The sequence below is a fragment of the Peromyscus californicus genome, unplaced genomic scaffold, assembly GCF_007827085.1.
Source record: "Peromyscus californicus insignis strain IS unplaced genomic scaffold, ASM782708v3 Scaffold_10__1_contigs__length_136768540, whole genome shotgun sequence".
Classification (NCBI taxonomy): domain Eukaryota; kingdom Metazoa; phylum Chordata; class Mammalia; order Rodentia; family Cricetidae; genus Peromyscus; species Peromyscus californicus.
Window position 1 is genome coordinate 101,923,527 of NW_026294391.1, and position 13,900 is coordinate 101,937,426.

General features: G+C 38.7%; 1 protein-coding gene across 3 annotated transcripts in view; it reads left to right on the forward strand.

The window, feature by feature from the left end:
* The window catches only part of LOC128110542 (rhox homeobox family member 1-like), a 126,381-nt gene extending 116,565 nt beyond the window's left edge, over positions 1–9,816 (forward strand). The window contains exons 2-3 of one of the 3 annotated variants that reach the window (XR_008218250.1): positions 8,335–8,380; positions 9,566–9,629. Coding sequence is in view for 1 of the 3 variants with exons in the window: in XM_052738224.1 (XP_052594184.1) it covers positions 8,335–8,380; positions 9,566–9,790 (271 nt within the window). In the remaining 2 variants the exon portion in view is untranslated. Of the gene's footprint in view, positions 1–8,334; positions 8,381–9,565 lie in introns of all 3 variants that reach the window. The other 2 variants (XR_008218251.1, XM_052738224.1) reach the window with 2 other exon arrangements.
* The last annotated feature ends 4,084 nt before the right edge of the window (positions 9,817–13,900 follow it).

The following is a 13,900-nucleotide window of genomic DNA, read 5'->3' on the forward strand; positions in this document are numbered from 1 at the left end:
TGGTAGACCCCTTGCCTAGCATATCTGGGGCTACAGTACAATTCCTAATGCCATAAAAATTGTGTAATTTGTATGTGGCAGATTTAGGCATTTGTTTCTTTAAGAGTACATTAATAACGCTAGACCACACAGTAGTAAAAGCAGTCTTTAATTTTCAGACAAGGAAAAAAAACACTTCTTTTTTTCTCTCTCTCATATATTACATCACTACCATAGTTTCCTCTCCCTCCACTCCTCTCATACCCCCACACACACCTCCCCTCTCCTCAAGATCCACCACTCCTCCATTTCCCTTCAAACCACCTCTAAATAAAGCTCCTTCTAAGGATTACTGAAAAGTCAACTTGTAGAGGTGTGAGGGAGATAGTATTTTTTAAAATTTTTATTAAAGTTACTTTTCTGTAGCCGTAAGTTTTCTCCAGTCCCACCTGGCCCAGTAGTCCTGCAGCTGCTTATAAAATAATCACTCAGAGGTTTAATATTATTTACAAACTGTATGGCCTATGGCAGGCCTCTTGCTAGCTAGCTCTTATATCTTAAATTAACCCATTTCTAATAATCTATGTTTCGCCACGTGTTCTGTGGCCTTACCAGTCTGTTGGCATGTTGCTCGTTAGGTGGAAGGCTGGTATCTCTCCAGACTCTGCCTTTTTCTTTCCTGTCTCTCTCCTTGGATTTCCCACCTGCCTCTAAGCTGCCTTGCTATAGGCCAAAGCAGCTAATATATTAACCAATGGGAGCAGCATATATTCACAGCATACAGAAAGACATCCTTCAGCACTTCCTCTTTTATACCTAATCAAAAAGGAAGGTTTTATCTTTAATATAGTAAAATCATATATAACAAACAGTTATCAAGCAAGAATTACAGTTACAGTATCTAGTCTATTTGTATTTGGCAAAATTAAAGAAAATACTCTATCATCTATCTTATTTCTGTGAGTCAAAATTTTCATATATAATTTATCTTTTATCATAACCAAGGAAAATTATAATTATAACTATCTAGTCTTCAACTACATCAAAGACCCCAGAAGGATATAACACTACTTAAGTAAACAGGATGTGCTTTGTAAGCAACTTCCAAAATTCTGGAAATGACAGAGACAGCTGGCTGCCTGGACAGTCACCCAAAGTTCCTCAGCAATGTTGGGGCATCCATTCTTTAGCCTACAGGCCTAGAGTCTCTCAGTTGCTTCTCCCTGTGTCCTGCAGAATGTTTGACAGTCTCCTCTTTGAAGGAGGAAACTGAAGGACCATCTTGCCTTGTTTTGGCAAAATTTAGTGGTCATTTTTCCATGAGTCCTGCATGTTCAGTCAATACAACATTTTGTTAAGCAGTCCAGGCAACAACAGTTTCTTGCCCAAATAGCTAACTTTTGCCGTAAGGAATGCAAACTCCATATGGAAATTCTTCGATGCCTATCATCTTCTTTGAAGTAAATTGGTGGTGCCAGGAGCAGATGTATCTCATTGTCCAGAAAGTCTAAGTTTTTGAAACATATTCTGGAGGTCTTTGAAGTCTTTGAAGATTACCTATCTGAAATGTATCTCTGCATATCTAGAAAACATAATTAATATGACTATAAGTTTGACTATTATAGATGACTATTAAGTTGTATTTTTAATTACATATTACATTTTAAATGAGCTGCATAAGCATAATACCCTAAAGAAGAATAAAAATACACATGCAGTATAACAAAATTAACTTTAAATTTTTATCAATAAACTAAAATCCATAGCAATGTAAAACATTTCAAATAAGTTGTTGCTCTTTAAAAGTAGGTTCAATAATGTATCCTTTCATCCTATCATATCTATATCCCCTTTTCTTCTTTAGAAAGAGATTGTATTTATAATCAACCTCCTTTAAATAAAATAAACATTTATAAACAATATTTTGGGAATTTGGGCATAGCTTCTCATACTACTTCCTGCTGATTGGGGACACTGGTAATCTTATGGGGATCCTGAGAAAATTAAGAATTATAGTTAAATCTTGGCTGTAGTAGTCTGTAAGGCTGTATTGACCTTTCAGGGGGTCTTGGTTGATCAAACCATATTAGCCTGGAAGCAATCCACAGGTTCTCATCTTCTGTGGAAACAAAAGCAGAACCTCTTTTCCAAAGCAACGTATCCTTAGACACAAATTTTGAAGTCAAGATACCTTTAAAATATACATATTGGTTTAACTCAACAGCCTTACAATCAAATGTCTTTCTGCAGTTAAAAAATCCCAAAGACAATATAATCCAGACTCTCTGTATAATTTCCATCTTTACATGGATTAATTTTTATACTACTTTTCTATCTCTTTAAAGACGTTATTTTTTTAATTATCTATTTCTTTATATAACTGTCTATCCTCCTTTTCCTCTCTCTTCCAAGTCTACATACATTTTTACACACACTGTAAACTGTTTAGAGGTTTATTCCATCTGAATCTGTCTTTTGTGTATTTATAATCCTTCTCTGACCAGAAGACATGTTAAATTGTTAAACTGTGTGGCTAGGACAAAAAGTAGCAGCCTTGGCTGTTGACTCTGGCCATTTCCCAACATGGAGGAGGTACCCAGGAGAGTCACACCTCGCTAACTCTGGGGTCCATGCTACCATTAGGTAGCATGCAGCTGGTCCATAAACCCTTCTTGTCTGTATGAATAAAGGTTAAATCTACCATGCAGCATGCTGTGCAGCTTAGATATGCCACTGTGTACCGAAGCAGGAATCCACCATGCTGTGCTCAAGCCCAGATACTGCGGCATCTCTGTACCTTGGCATCCCTATATCTCGGCCCACATGAGACACGAAGTATGAAGCTGTTTTGGACTCTGCTTTAGAATCTTTTATTAAGTTCTCTCAGGTTTTAGGTGGAAACTTGAGCCAACACTTTGGGTAGCCAAATGTAGCCATAAGTTTTCTTCAGTCCTGCCTGGTCCTATGGTCCAGCAGCCACTTATAAAATAATCACTCAGAGGCTTAATATTATTTACAAGCTGTATGGCCTATGGCAGGCCTCTTGCTAGCTAGCTCTTATATCTTAAATTAACCCATTTCTAATAATCTTTGTTTTGACACGTGTTCCATGGCTTTACCATTCTGCTGGCATGTTGCTCCTTGGGTGGCAGGCTGGCGTCTCTCCAGACTCCACCTTTCTCTTTCCTGTCTCTCTCCTTGGATTGCCCTCCTGTCTCTAAGCTGCCTTGCCATAGGCCAAAGCAGCTTGTTATTTATGGGAACAACATATATTCACAGCATACAGAAAGACATCCCCCAGCACTTTTCATACAATATATTTTAATCATATTCTTCCTCTCTCCCAACTCTTCCAATATCCACCCTATCCATTCAACTTCATGAACTTTCTTTTTCTCAAAAAAAGAAGACAGAATAAAACAGGAAAAACAACAAAACCAAAACCCAAATCAAAGCAAACAAACTTAAAAAAAGAAAACAAGACAAAAAATAACAAAACAGAGCAAAAGGTACACACACACACACACACACACACACACACACACACACACACACACACACATGAAACAAAACAAAACAGAGTATCTTTTGTGTTGGCCAACTACTCCTGGACATGGGACCTGCCCTGGAATGTTGTGCTAATGATGGTAATCTTTTATTATTGAGGATTATTATGCTATCCTGGGTTTTCTGTATTTTTATATGGATTTAAGATTTTTAAAATGTTCTATGAAGAACTATGTTGGAATTTTGATGGGGATTGCAATGAATCTGTGGATTTGGTTTTGGTAGGATGGCCTTTTTCATAATATTAATTCTATCAGTCTATGAGTATAGGAGTTCTTTTCGTTTTCTGGTGTCTGTGATTTCTTTCTTCAGTGTCTTAACATTTTTATTATATAAGTCTTTCACTTGTTTGGTAAGAGTTTCCTAAAAATATTTTATAATTTGAGGCTTTGTAGAAGGTACTATTTCCATGATTTCTTTTATACTATGTGTATCATTTGTATATTGCAAGGCTACTGATTTTTATGTGTTGATTTTGTATCCTGCTACTTTGCTGAAAGTGCTTATCAGCTATCGAAGTTTCCTGGTGGAGTTTTTCGAGTCTTTTATGTATACTATCATATCACCTGCAAATAAAGAATACTTTATCTTCTTCCTTTCCAAGTTGTATCCCCTTGATCTCCTTCAGTTGTCTTATTGCTCTAGCTAAGACTTCAAGTACTATGTTGAATAGATATGGAGAGCATGGGCAGCCTTGACTTGTTTCTGATTTGAGTGGAAATGCTTTGAATTTCTCTCTATTTATTTTGATGTCAGCTATAAGCTTGCTGTATATTGCCTTTATCATGTTGAGGTATGTCTCTTGTGTCCTTGGTCTCTCCAGGACTTTTATCATGAAGAGATGTTGGGTTTTATCAAAGGCTTTTTCTGTATCTAATGAAATCAATATGGGCTTTTTTTGTCTTTTAGTCTGTTTGTGTGGTGGATTATGTTTATTTATTCATGTATATTGAACCATCCCTGCATCTCTGGGATGATGTCAACTTGAACACAGTAGATAATCTTTTTGTTGTGTTCTTGGATTCAGTTTGCAAACATTTTATTGAGAATTTTTACATGTGTGTTCATAAAGGATATTGGCCTGTGATTTTCTATTTTTGCTAGTTCTTTGTGTGGTTTTGCTATTAAGATAATAGTGGCTTCATAAAAAGAGTTAGAAAATGTTCTTTCAGTTTCTATTTGCAGGATAATTTGAGGAAGGTTAGTGTTAGTTCTCCTTTGAAGGCCTGGTAGAATTCTGGACTGAATCCATCTGGCCCTGAGATTTTTTTGGTAGGGAGATTTTAAATTACTGTTTCTATTTCACCAGAAATTTAAACTGTTATTTCATCTTGATTTAAATTTGATAGGTTGTATATATAAGAAATTTATTCTTTTTAAAGTTTTTCCGCTTTGATGGAATACAGATTTTAAAGTGTTTTTATGATTCTCTGAATTTCCTTAGAGTCTGTTTAGTTCCTCCCTTTTCATCTCTAATTTTATTAATTTGGATCTTCTTCCTCTGTCATTTGGTTAATTTAGCCAAAGATTTGTTGATTTTATTGATTTTTTACAATGAACCAACTCTTTGTTACGTTGACTCTTGGTAAGTTTTTTTTCTATTGCATTGATTTCAGTCCTGAGTTTATTTCTTCCTGTCTAGTCTTTTGGGGTATTACTTCTTATTTTTCTAGACCTTTCAAGTGTGTCATGAAGTTATTAATATGGGTTTTCTCCAGTTTTATGTAGGTTTCTAGTACTATTAACTTGCCTCATTGTGTCCTACAGGTATGGGTAGTTTGTGTTTTCATTTTAATTCAATTCCAAGTTTTTAAATTCCATCTGAATTTCTGTCTTGACCAAATTTTCATTCAGCGGTGAGTTGTTCAGTTTTCTTTATTCCATATAATTTATGCCACTTCTGTTGTTGATATCCAGCTTTAATCCTTGGTGGTTAGATAGGATGCAGGATGTTATTTCAAATTTCTTATATATATTAAGACTTGCTTTGTGTGCTGGTAAGATACAACGTCTCAATATTTTCTCTATCTATTTTTGAAAAAGCTCCATGAGACACTGCTAAGAAACTATATTCTTTAGTGTTTGGGTAGATTGTCCTAGAATTCTCTGTTAGGTCCACATGATTTGTGACATTTTTTTCCTTTTTAATTTTTAAAATTTTTATTTTTGAGATCATAATTTAATTACAACATTTCTCCTTTTCATTTCCTCCCTCCAAACCCTTCCATATACCCCTTCCCATTCTCCTTCAAATTCATGGCCTCTTTTAAAAAAATCAAATTGTTATTGTATATGTGTGTGTGTGTGTGTGTGTGTGTATGTGTGTGTGTATATATATATACATATATATTCCTAAATAGAACCTGTTCAGTCACTATAACGCTACCTCTATATATGTTTTTGGGGCTTTGGCCTTAGATAGCCAATTAGAGTGCTCTTCCCTGGGGAAGGCCACCTCTCCCATTTCTAGCCTTCTTCAGTTGCCGATAGTTCTTTGTGTACAGTTGAGGCCTCGTAGGCTTCTTTCCCTCCAGTTTGTGATGTTCATTGGTGTCATCCTTGTTCAGCTTGCCTTAGGTGTTGGAATGTTTTGTAGATGTATTGTTGGAACTGGGCTCCACAACTCTGCATATTGATTGGTTGTGGTTTTCTGTTAGTGGTCTCTGTCTGTTGAAAAGAGAAGCTTCCTTAATGAAGGGAGAAGACTACACTTCTGTGGGGATTAAGGACAAATGTTTTAGACTATTGTTAGGGGTTATTCTGGTTTATTAAATTAGTGGTATGTTGTTAGTTAGAAGTTTCTGTTTAGTTTTTATCTAGATGACCTGTCTATTGGTAAGAGTGGATATTGAAATCGCTCACTATCACTATGTTAATATGTGATTGTAGCTATTTTTTTATGAACTTGGAAGCCCTTGTGTTTGGTGCATAAATGTCCAGAATTGTAATTTTTCTTTTGGCAGATTTTTTCTTTAATGACTATATAGTGTTCTTTCCTATCTCTTCTGATTAGTTTTGTTTTGAAGTCTGTTTTGTCAGATATTAAAATAGCTACACCTGCTTGCGTCTTGGTTCCATTTGCTTGGAATACCATTTCCCATCCTTTTACCCTAAGGTAACATCTGTCCTTGGTGGTGAGCTGTGTTTTTTGAATTCAGCAGAAAGGTGGATCCCATTTTCTTATCAATTCTGTTAGTCTGTGTTTTTTTTTTGAGTGGGGGAAGAGTATAGATCATTAGTATAGATAGTTATTAATGATTGGTGTTTATTGATTCCTGTTATTTAGTTGTGGTGTAGGATTTCCCCTCTTTTGATTAACGATTCTGGGATTATTTATTCTTTGTGTCCACTTGAGCATAGTTAACATTCTCTTCAGCCTGAAGTTTCCTTCTAGTGCCTTCTATAGAGCTGGATTGACGGGCAGAAATTGCTTAAATCTATTTTTATCTTGAAATGTTTTTTTCTTTTTCTGTCAACTGTGATTAATAATTTTGCTAGGTCTAGTAGCCTGATCTGACATCTATGATCTCTTAGAGCTTTTAGAACATCTATGCAATCCCTCTGGCTTTCAGACTCTCTATAGAAAAGTCAGGTGTTATTCTAATTGGCCTGCCTTTACATGTGGCTTGGTCCTTTTCCCTTGCAGGTTTTAATATTCTTTTTGTTCTATATATTTAGTGTTTGATTATTATGTGGCGAGGGTATTTTCTTTTCTTGTCCAGGCTATTTGGTGTTCTGTATGCTTCTTGTACCTTGATAAGCTTCTCTTTCTTTAGAGTGGGTAAGTTTTCTTTTATGGTTTTGTTGAAAATATTTTTGGCGCCTTTGAACTAGGCTTTTTTTCCTTCTCTATACCTATTATTTGTAATTGTGGTGTTTTAATATTGTCCCAGATTTCCTGGGTTATTTATACATGGATTTTTCTTTTTAATATTTAACACTTTCTTTTACTAAGATATCCATTTCATCTACCTTGTCTTCAAGATCTGAAATTCTGTCTTTTGTGTCTTTTAATCTGTTGCTGAGGCTTAGATATGAGCTTTTTGTTTGGCATCCTGAGTTTTTCATTTTCCTTTTTATTTCATTTTGGGTTTTCTTTGGTGATTCTGTTTCTTTGTTAAATTCTACTTTCATGTCTTGAATTGCTTTCACTATTTCACTCAAGTGTTTGGTGTTTTCATGCTCTTTAAGGTATTTATTTGTGTCTTCTTTAAAGTCTTTGAACATATTAATAATCAGTGTTTTTTAAGTCCTTGTCTTGTGTGTCAGCTAAATTGCTTTTCTTACAGCCTAACACAATAGAGTTACTGACTTCTTGAGGAAGCATTGTATTGATTCGTGTTTGTGTTTTGGTGCTGGGACCTAGGCATCTGAAGTTATGATGTTTGGGGTGTTTCTTGGTGTAGACATCTGGTGTCATCTTTGTTGGGTGAGTCCTTTGGTCCTAGTTGCTGTAAAGCTAGCAGTGAGGTAGCTGTGCCTCATCCAAGTATGGTGGCTGGGGGTCCTTGGTAGAGTGTGCAGGTCAGTGAGGAGTCACAAAGGAATGGAGCTGGACTAGAAAGAAAGGATGAGAGGGGCAGTGGGAGAGAACTAGAGGGAGGCTGAGTCCCTCAGGGATTGGGGTGGGCTAGGATGAGGGCCTCCTGGAGGCAGGCTACAGCAGAAGTAAGAATAACTATGGAAAGCGAGGTATTAAATTTTAAAGTATACACGGCATATACTAATTGTAGTTGATTCCCTGCCTAGTATGGAATATTCAATGTTTGTCCTTTTTTTTCTCCACAGAAAAGAGTTGGCAGAGCTCATGAACGTGGATGAACAGAAAGTGAAGGTCAGTCAGTTTATGTATTAGTTTACCACAGTGCTGATCTCAGAGCTGCCTCAGGACATGGATGACCTTGTCTTAGGCATGTGCAATTGCTGTATTTTTTCCTCGTGTGTTTTATGTTGGTAAATAAGATTTGGACTACATGACCTTGGCGAATGGAAAATGGAAAAGGGAAACTTCAGCTAGTGTTTCTACCCCATGACTGGCAGTCACTCTTGCTCTCTCTCATATATATGTATATATATATATATATATATATATATATATATATATATGTGTGTGTGTGTGTGTGTGTGTGTGTGTGTGTGTAGTATGTGTGTAGCATGTATATTTTCACATATATGAATGTGTATACATGTATATATGAGCCATAATTAACATTTGACTCCTTGTGACACATAGGGATATTTCACAGGGGTCTTCTGTTGGGCATCATTTTGAAACTCAGGGTGACTTGGAAATGATCATGTGGTTGCAGGGAGTATCTGGGTCGCAAAAGATCACGTGTGCACTTGGTAAAAGAATGAGTGAATGAAAAACTATGAGGGAAATGGAATAATTGTGCCATAAAATACTCTTTCATAAACTAAGGCTTTTCCATATTACGTGAGACAAATGTGGAAAGAGAGCTTAAAGTCCAAGGGGGTGAATTTCTTCATTTCTTTGAGAAGGTCTTGTAAAAGTGATCCAGACAGCAGCAGTTCTAAATGTAAGTTTCTTGCATTATTATATCTTGTGTCCAGGACAAACATTGCCCCAAATTCCCACTAGGGTGGAAGAGTTGGTTCTTGGCTACAAAGGAAGTTCATGATCACCTTGGGATGCATGAGACTGTCTAAGGGAAATTTTTTTTTAAAAAATGACTGTAAGCCTATGCAGAGAGAGCTTGACACATGGCTCTAATTGGGTAAAGTTGTACAGAATAAAGGGTGTGGTATTTTGTGCTATGTGATACTTTTCTTTGCTTTTCTGCTGGTGGCATACAAAACAGGAATTAAGAAACTGTAGACAAGTTCTTGACCATGCACAACTGGTAGCTGCAGCCATGCAAAGCATGTGAGCGCTTAAAAACTGCATGGTGGGTTGAAAAGAGATTCATGGGGTCAAATGATACTCCATGATGTGTTTTCCCATCACAGCAGCAACTGCTAAATATGTTAATCTAATTCTTTCTCCCTCTGATTTCAGGATTGGTTTAACAACAAGAGAGCTAAACTTAGGAAGAATCAGAGGGCAATAATGACAAACACACATCCCCCTCCTACCAAGGAAGACCTCGCCATGAAGACTTTGGTGGAGTCCAAGAATGTCATCATTCTCCAGGAACAAGTGGGGGATGGGCTCATCTGGTCTCACCAGGACTTTGACATCCATGCCGGCCAGGACATCCCTATCTTTCCCCACTTATATTAGCAATAAAGTACAGAATTATCCATTTACTCCTTGTGTGTGCCCTCCACAGAAAAAGCTGTTTTATTACAATTTCTACAGAAGGCGGCACAGAGCAGGTGAGGGGCTGGAACACATAGTGGTCATACCCTTCCTGGCAGTGAGGGAAGGCTCTGCCTGAGCAGCTTTCATGGGCAGTACTGTCCTGGCTTCACAGTCTGCTGCAGCCTCCCAGGGGCCTGTCAGGAACTCTCCTGGGACTTGTGTGATCAGTGTCTTAGCCTACTGATTCCCCACATGCTGTCTGTGGAGAGGCTCTTGGGGAAAGGGGATGTGAGTGGAATCAGGAGGCCATGAGCATGAGCATCGGGCACTGGCAGCAGCAGTTGTTGTGTGTACCTAAGAAGCAAACATTCAGCAAAAACAACAGATGTGTCCAGAGCAAAACAAGGAACCGGAAACTCGGGGATGGGAAGGGCTAGCTGATGGTTACTACCCCCATCAGGGGAGGTTGGTAAGGAAAGTGCACACATACAATTTCTCCACATTTTTATTTTGCTATCCTTGCTCCCACTTCAGCAAATTCTCATTTCATCAGTTTTCACAGAGAGAACTGTTTAGAAGTGACTTCATCTTGTCAAAACATTTAAGGTTGTTTTCAGAACTCCCTAGCGTTGATGTGCCATGGCTGGCTGATATACATGGGAGGCCTGCCCTTTTCTGAAGAGAAAGGAGAGGGGAGGTTGAGGGGAGGGACTGGGAGGAGAGGAGGGAAGGAGGGGAAAATGTGATCAGGCTGGGAAAAAATTAATTTTAAAAAAGAAAAAAGAAAAAACTCCCTAGTGCAGCCAGGGAGATTGCTCAGTGGGTGAAGGGACACAATGACATTCCTGAAGACTTGATTTCAATTCCTGGGCCCCACAGGATGGAAGGAGAGAACAGACTGCCTCAGATTTTCTGCTGACACCCACATGTTCAGGTGTTGTGCCATGCTCACACACATGCTCTTGGAAGTAAAATTCTAATAAGGAACCGGAGTTGAGAAATACACTGATAATTGACTATATCATATGTGTTAGGCCAGTTTTTCTCAAGCTTCCCAATGCTGTGACCCTTTAATACAGTTCCTCATGTTGTGGTGACCCCCCCAGCCATGAAATTATTTCATTGTTACTTTATAACTGTAATTTTTGTACTATTATAAATCATCATATAAATATCTATGTTTTCCAATGGTCTTAGTAGACCCCTGTGAAAAGGTTGTTCAACCCTCAAAGGAGTTGCAAGCCACAGGTTGAGAACCCCTGCTGTAGGCCCTCTCTAGTATCTGCATCCTCATCCACACTCCTATGGTCCAACAAGACAGTACTGAGATGAACCAGAAAAGGCAGGTGTAGGCAGATTTTTCTGTCTGTCCTGCCAACTCCCAAATCATAACATGGAGACTTCTTATTAATTATGAAAGCTCAGGCTTTTTCTAATTGGTTCTTATAATTTAAATTAACCCATTTCTTTTTAATCTACGTAACCTTTATATTGCAATGCCCATGTTGCTTCCCATGCATCTGGCTGGTAACTCTCTGAGTCTCTGCTGTTCTTCTTCCCAGCATTCTCTCTGCCTCAAAAGTCCTGCCTAGCTTCTGGTCATTTAGCTTTTCATTAAACCAATCAGAGTGACACATATTCGCAGGGTAAAGGTGCAGTTGTAAAGAAATCCTAAAGTTTCCTCATGCACAGTAGTAGAGAACAGGAGCATGTATAAGGCTATCGACTTTGAGGGAAGGGGCTAATTTTGATGGGAACATGAAACTACATCAAGGTAAAGGTATCATTAATGGCCCCTTGAGCAGATGTCCTGGGCTTCATGATGCAACTTAAACATACACAACTTTTTAAATGATGATGGGGACTGAGGAGATTGCTCAGTGGTTAAGGGCACTTAGTGCTCTTGCAGAAGACACAGGTTTTATTCCCACCACTCACATGGTAATTTACAACCATCCATAACTGCAGTTAAACTCCAGTCCCAAAGGGTTTGACAACCTCTTCTGATCTCCACAGACCCCAGGCATGTACATGGTGCACATACCTATATGCAGTGAAAACACTCTTACACATGAAATAGGACAAATCTTTTTTTTAAAAAAAGATGCTGATGTTTATTCTATTGATTTTGAAACAAATGTAAAAAGACGGCCAACTGTGAATGAGCCTGGATGGTTCCATGTTGATAAAGGGAATAAAAGGTTCAGGGAAATTGGAATGCTGGCATCGATTTGTCCTCTGACACAGACTTCTGCGTACTGGGAAGGCCCTGAAGATTATTTGTGAGGAATACTACAGAAAACGGAACTTGTGAACTAGTATGACGGAGGAGATCTGTCATTGCTGTTCTCTTTACGCCACACTTCACAGTGGAAGTCAGAGGTCATAACTGGATAAATCAAATACAACAAGTCTACTTGTATCCCAGAGTAACAAAGGCCACGTGGCAGCACTGAATCCCCAAAGGCAGGAAAGTGGTCAACACAGACAAAGTAATGGTTACAGTAGAGAGATGTGTGCAGTCCTATCGTGCTGGCACATGCATCCATTGTTTCCAGAAGTGAAACACATAGAACGCTCACAAATTACCCTGTCTGTACAAACAGTGATGCTCTAGAGCAATAAGGGTCTACCCAGTAAATGGGCAAAGGGTAGCCTTGTCAGATTGCCAAGGCTTAGTAGGAGACAGTGCAGCATGCCGGGCTGAAGCCCTGACTAGTGTCATGTAATCAGGCATGAGAATCATACCCTCATCTTGTACATAGGGAAAATAAAACAGAGGTCATGTGACTTTCTCTTAATCATGCAACAGGCTGAGAAGGAAATACAGCAGACCTATAACTGTAAGAAATGTGTAACTCAAAAGAATGTGGACTATCAGAGGGTATGGATGACACCAGGAGAACCAGACTCACTGAATCAACTAAGCAGGACTCACATGGGCTCATAAAGACTGAAGCTGCAAGCAGGGGTCTGCAAGGGTCTGGACCAAGTCCTCTGTATTTTGTTATGGCTGTTAGCTTGGTGTTTTGTGGGACTCCTAATAATGGGACCGGGTCTCTCTGACTCTTTTGTCTTCTCTTGGGACCTGTTTCCTCCTACTGAGTTGCCTTGTCCAGCCTTGATGAGGGCTTTTGCCTTGTCTTTTGTATCTTGTTTTGTCCTGTCTGGCTGTCCTCACTTGAAGGACTGCTCTTTTCTGAGGAGGAAATGGAGTGTCGTGGATCTGTTGGGGAGGATAGGTGGAAGGGGTAGGGAGTAGAGGAAGGAGAAACTGTGGTCAGGGTGTATTGTATGAAAGAAGAATCTATTTTAAATAAAAAATTTAAAAAGAACATGAATTGCACCTGAAAAATGACACCAAAAGCTACCCTTATTCTCCACATCCATTAAGCATACCCATAAACGAACTCACACCAACAACGCACACAAACATGCACTTACATATAAAAATGACATTTCACATCCAAGGGTATTCACTTTTCCAAGTTCAGTTTACCTTAGATGCCTCCCAATTTTCCATCATTTTCTTTGTAGTATTTATATTGGTATCAGCTTCTCTAATGTACAATTTGCCTGAGTGATTTTCTGACTTCTTTGGCATGGATGAAAATTCATGGAGAGTTCAGAGACTGAACAGTGGAGTTGCCTCTTCAGCAAAGGCCTCCCAGGATTTCTGTGTATCCTTTCTTCCACACTTCCCCAATTCCATGGTGGACACTCTCCTGAAAGGAGTTTGCTGCTGGGCCCTCTTCTTGCCCTGAAGCTTTAACCCAGATTTACAAGATCAGATTTATTTCTATTCATCAACAGCAAAGAAGCAGGGACAGACAGAGGACAAGGAAATTTTGGGAACAATAGGATACAGGAGGAAAAGAGAACACGATTCCCTAAAATCATATCCCAGACCACCTCAAGACCTGCAAAAGTCAAAGTGAGGGGCAGAGGACACTGGCAATCCAGGTGACTCAGGCAGCATGATCTGCTGCCCAGAAAGCCCAATGCCACGTGACTCACACAAGGCAAAAGGAAGCTTAGCCGATGACCATGACCCCTAACTGAAGCTGTAGGAGCGAGGACCTATAAATC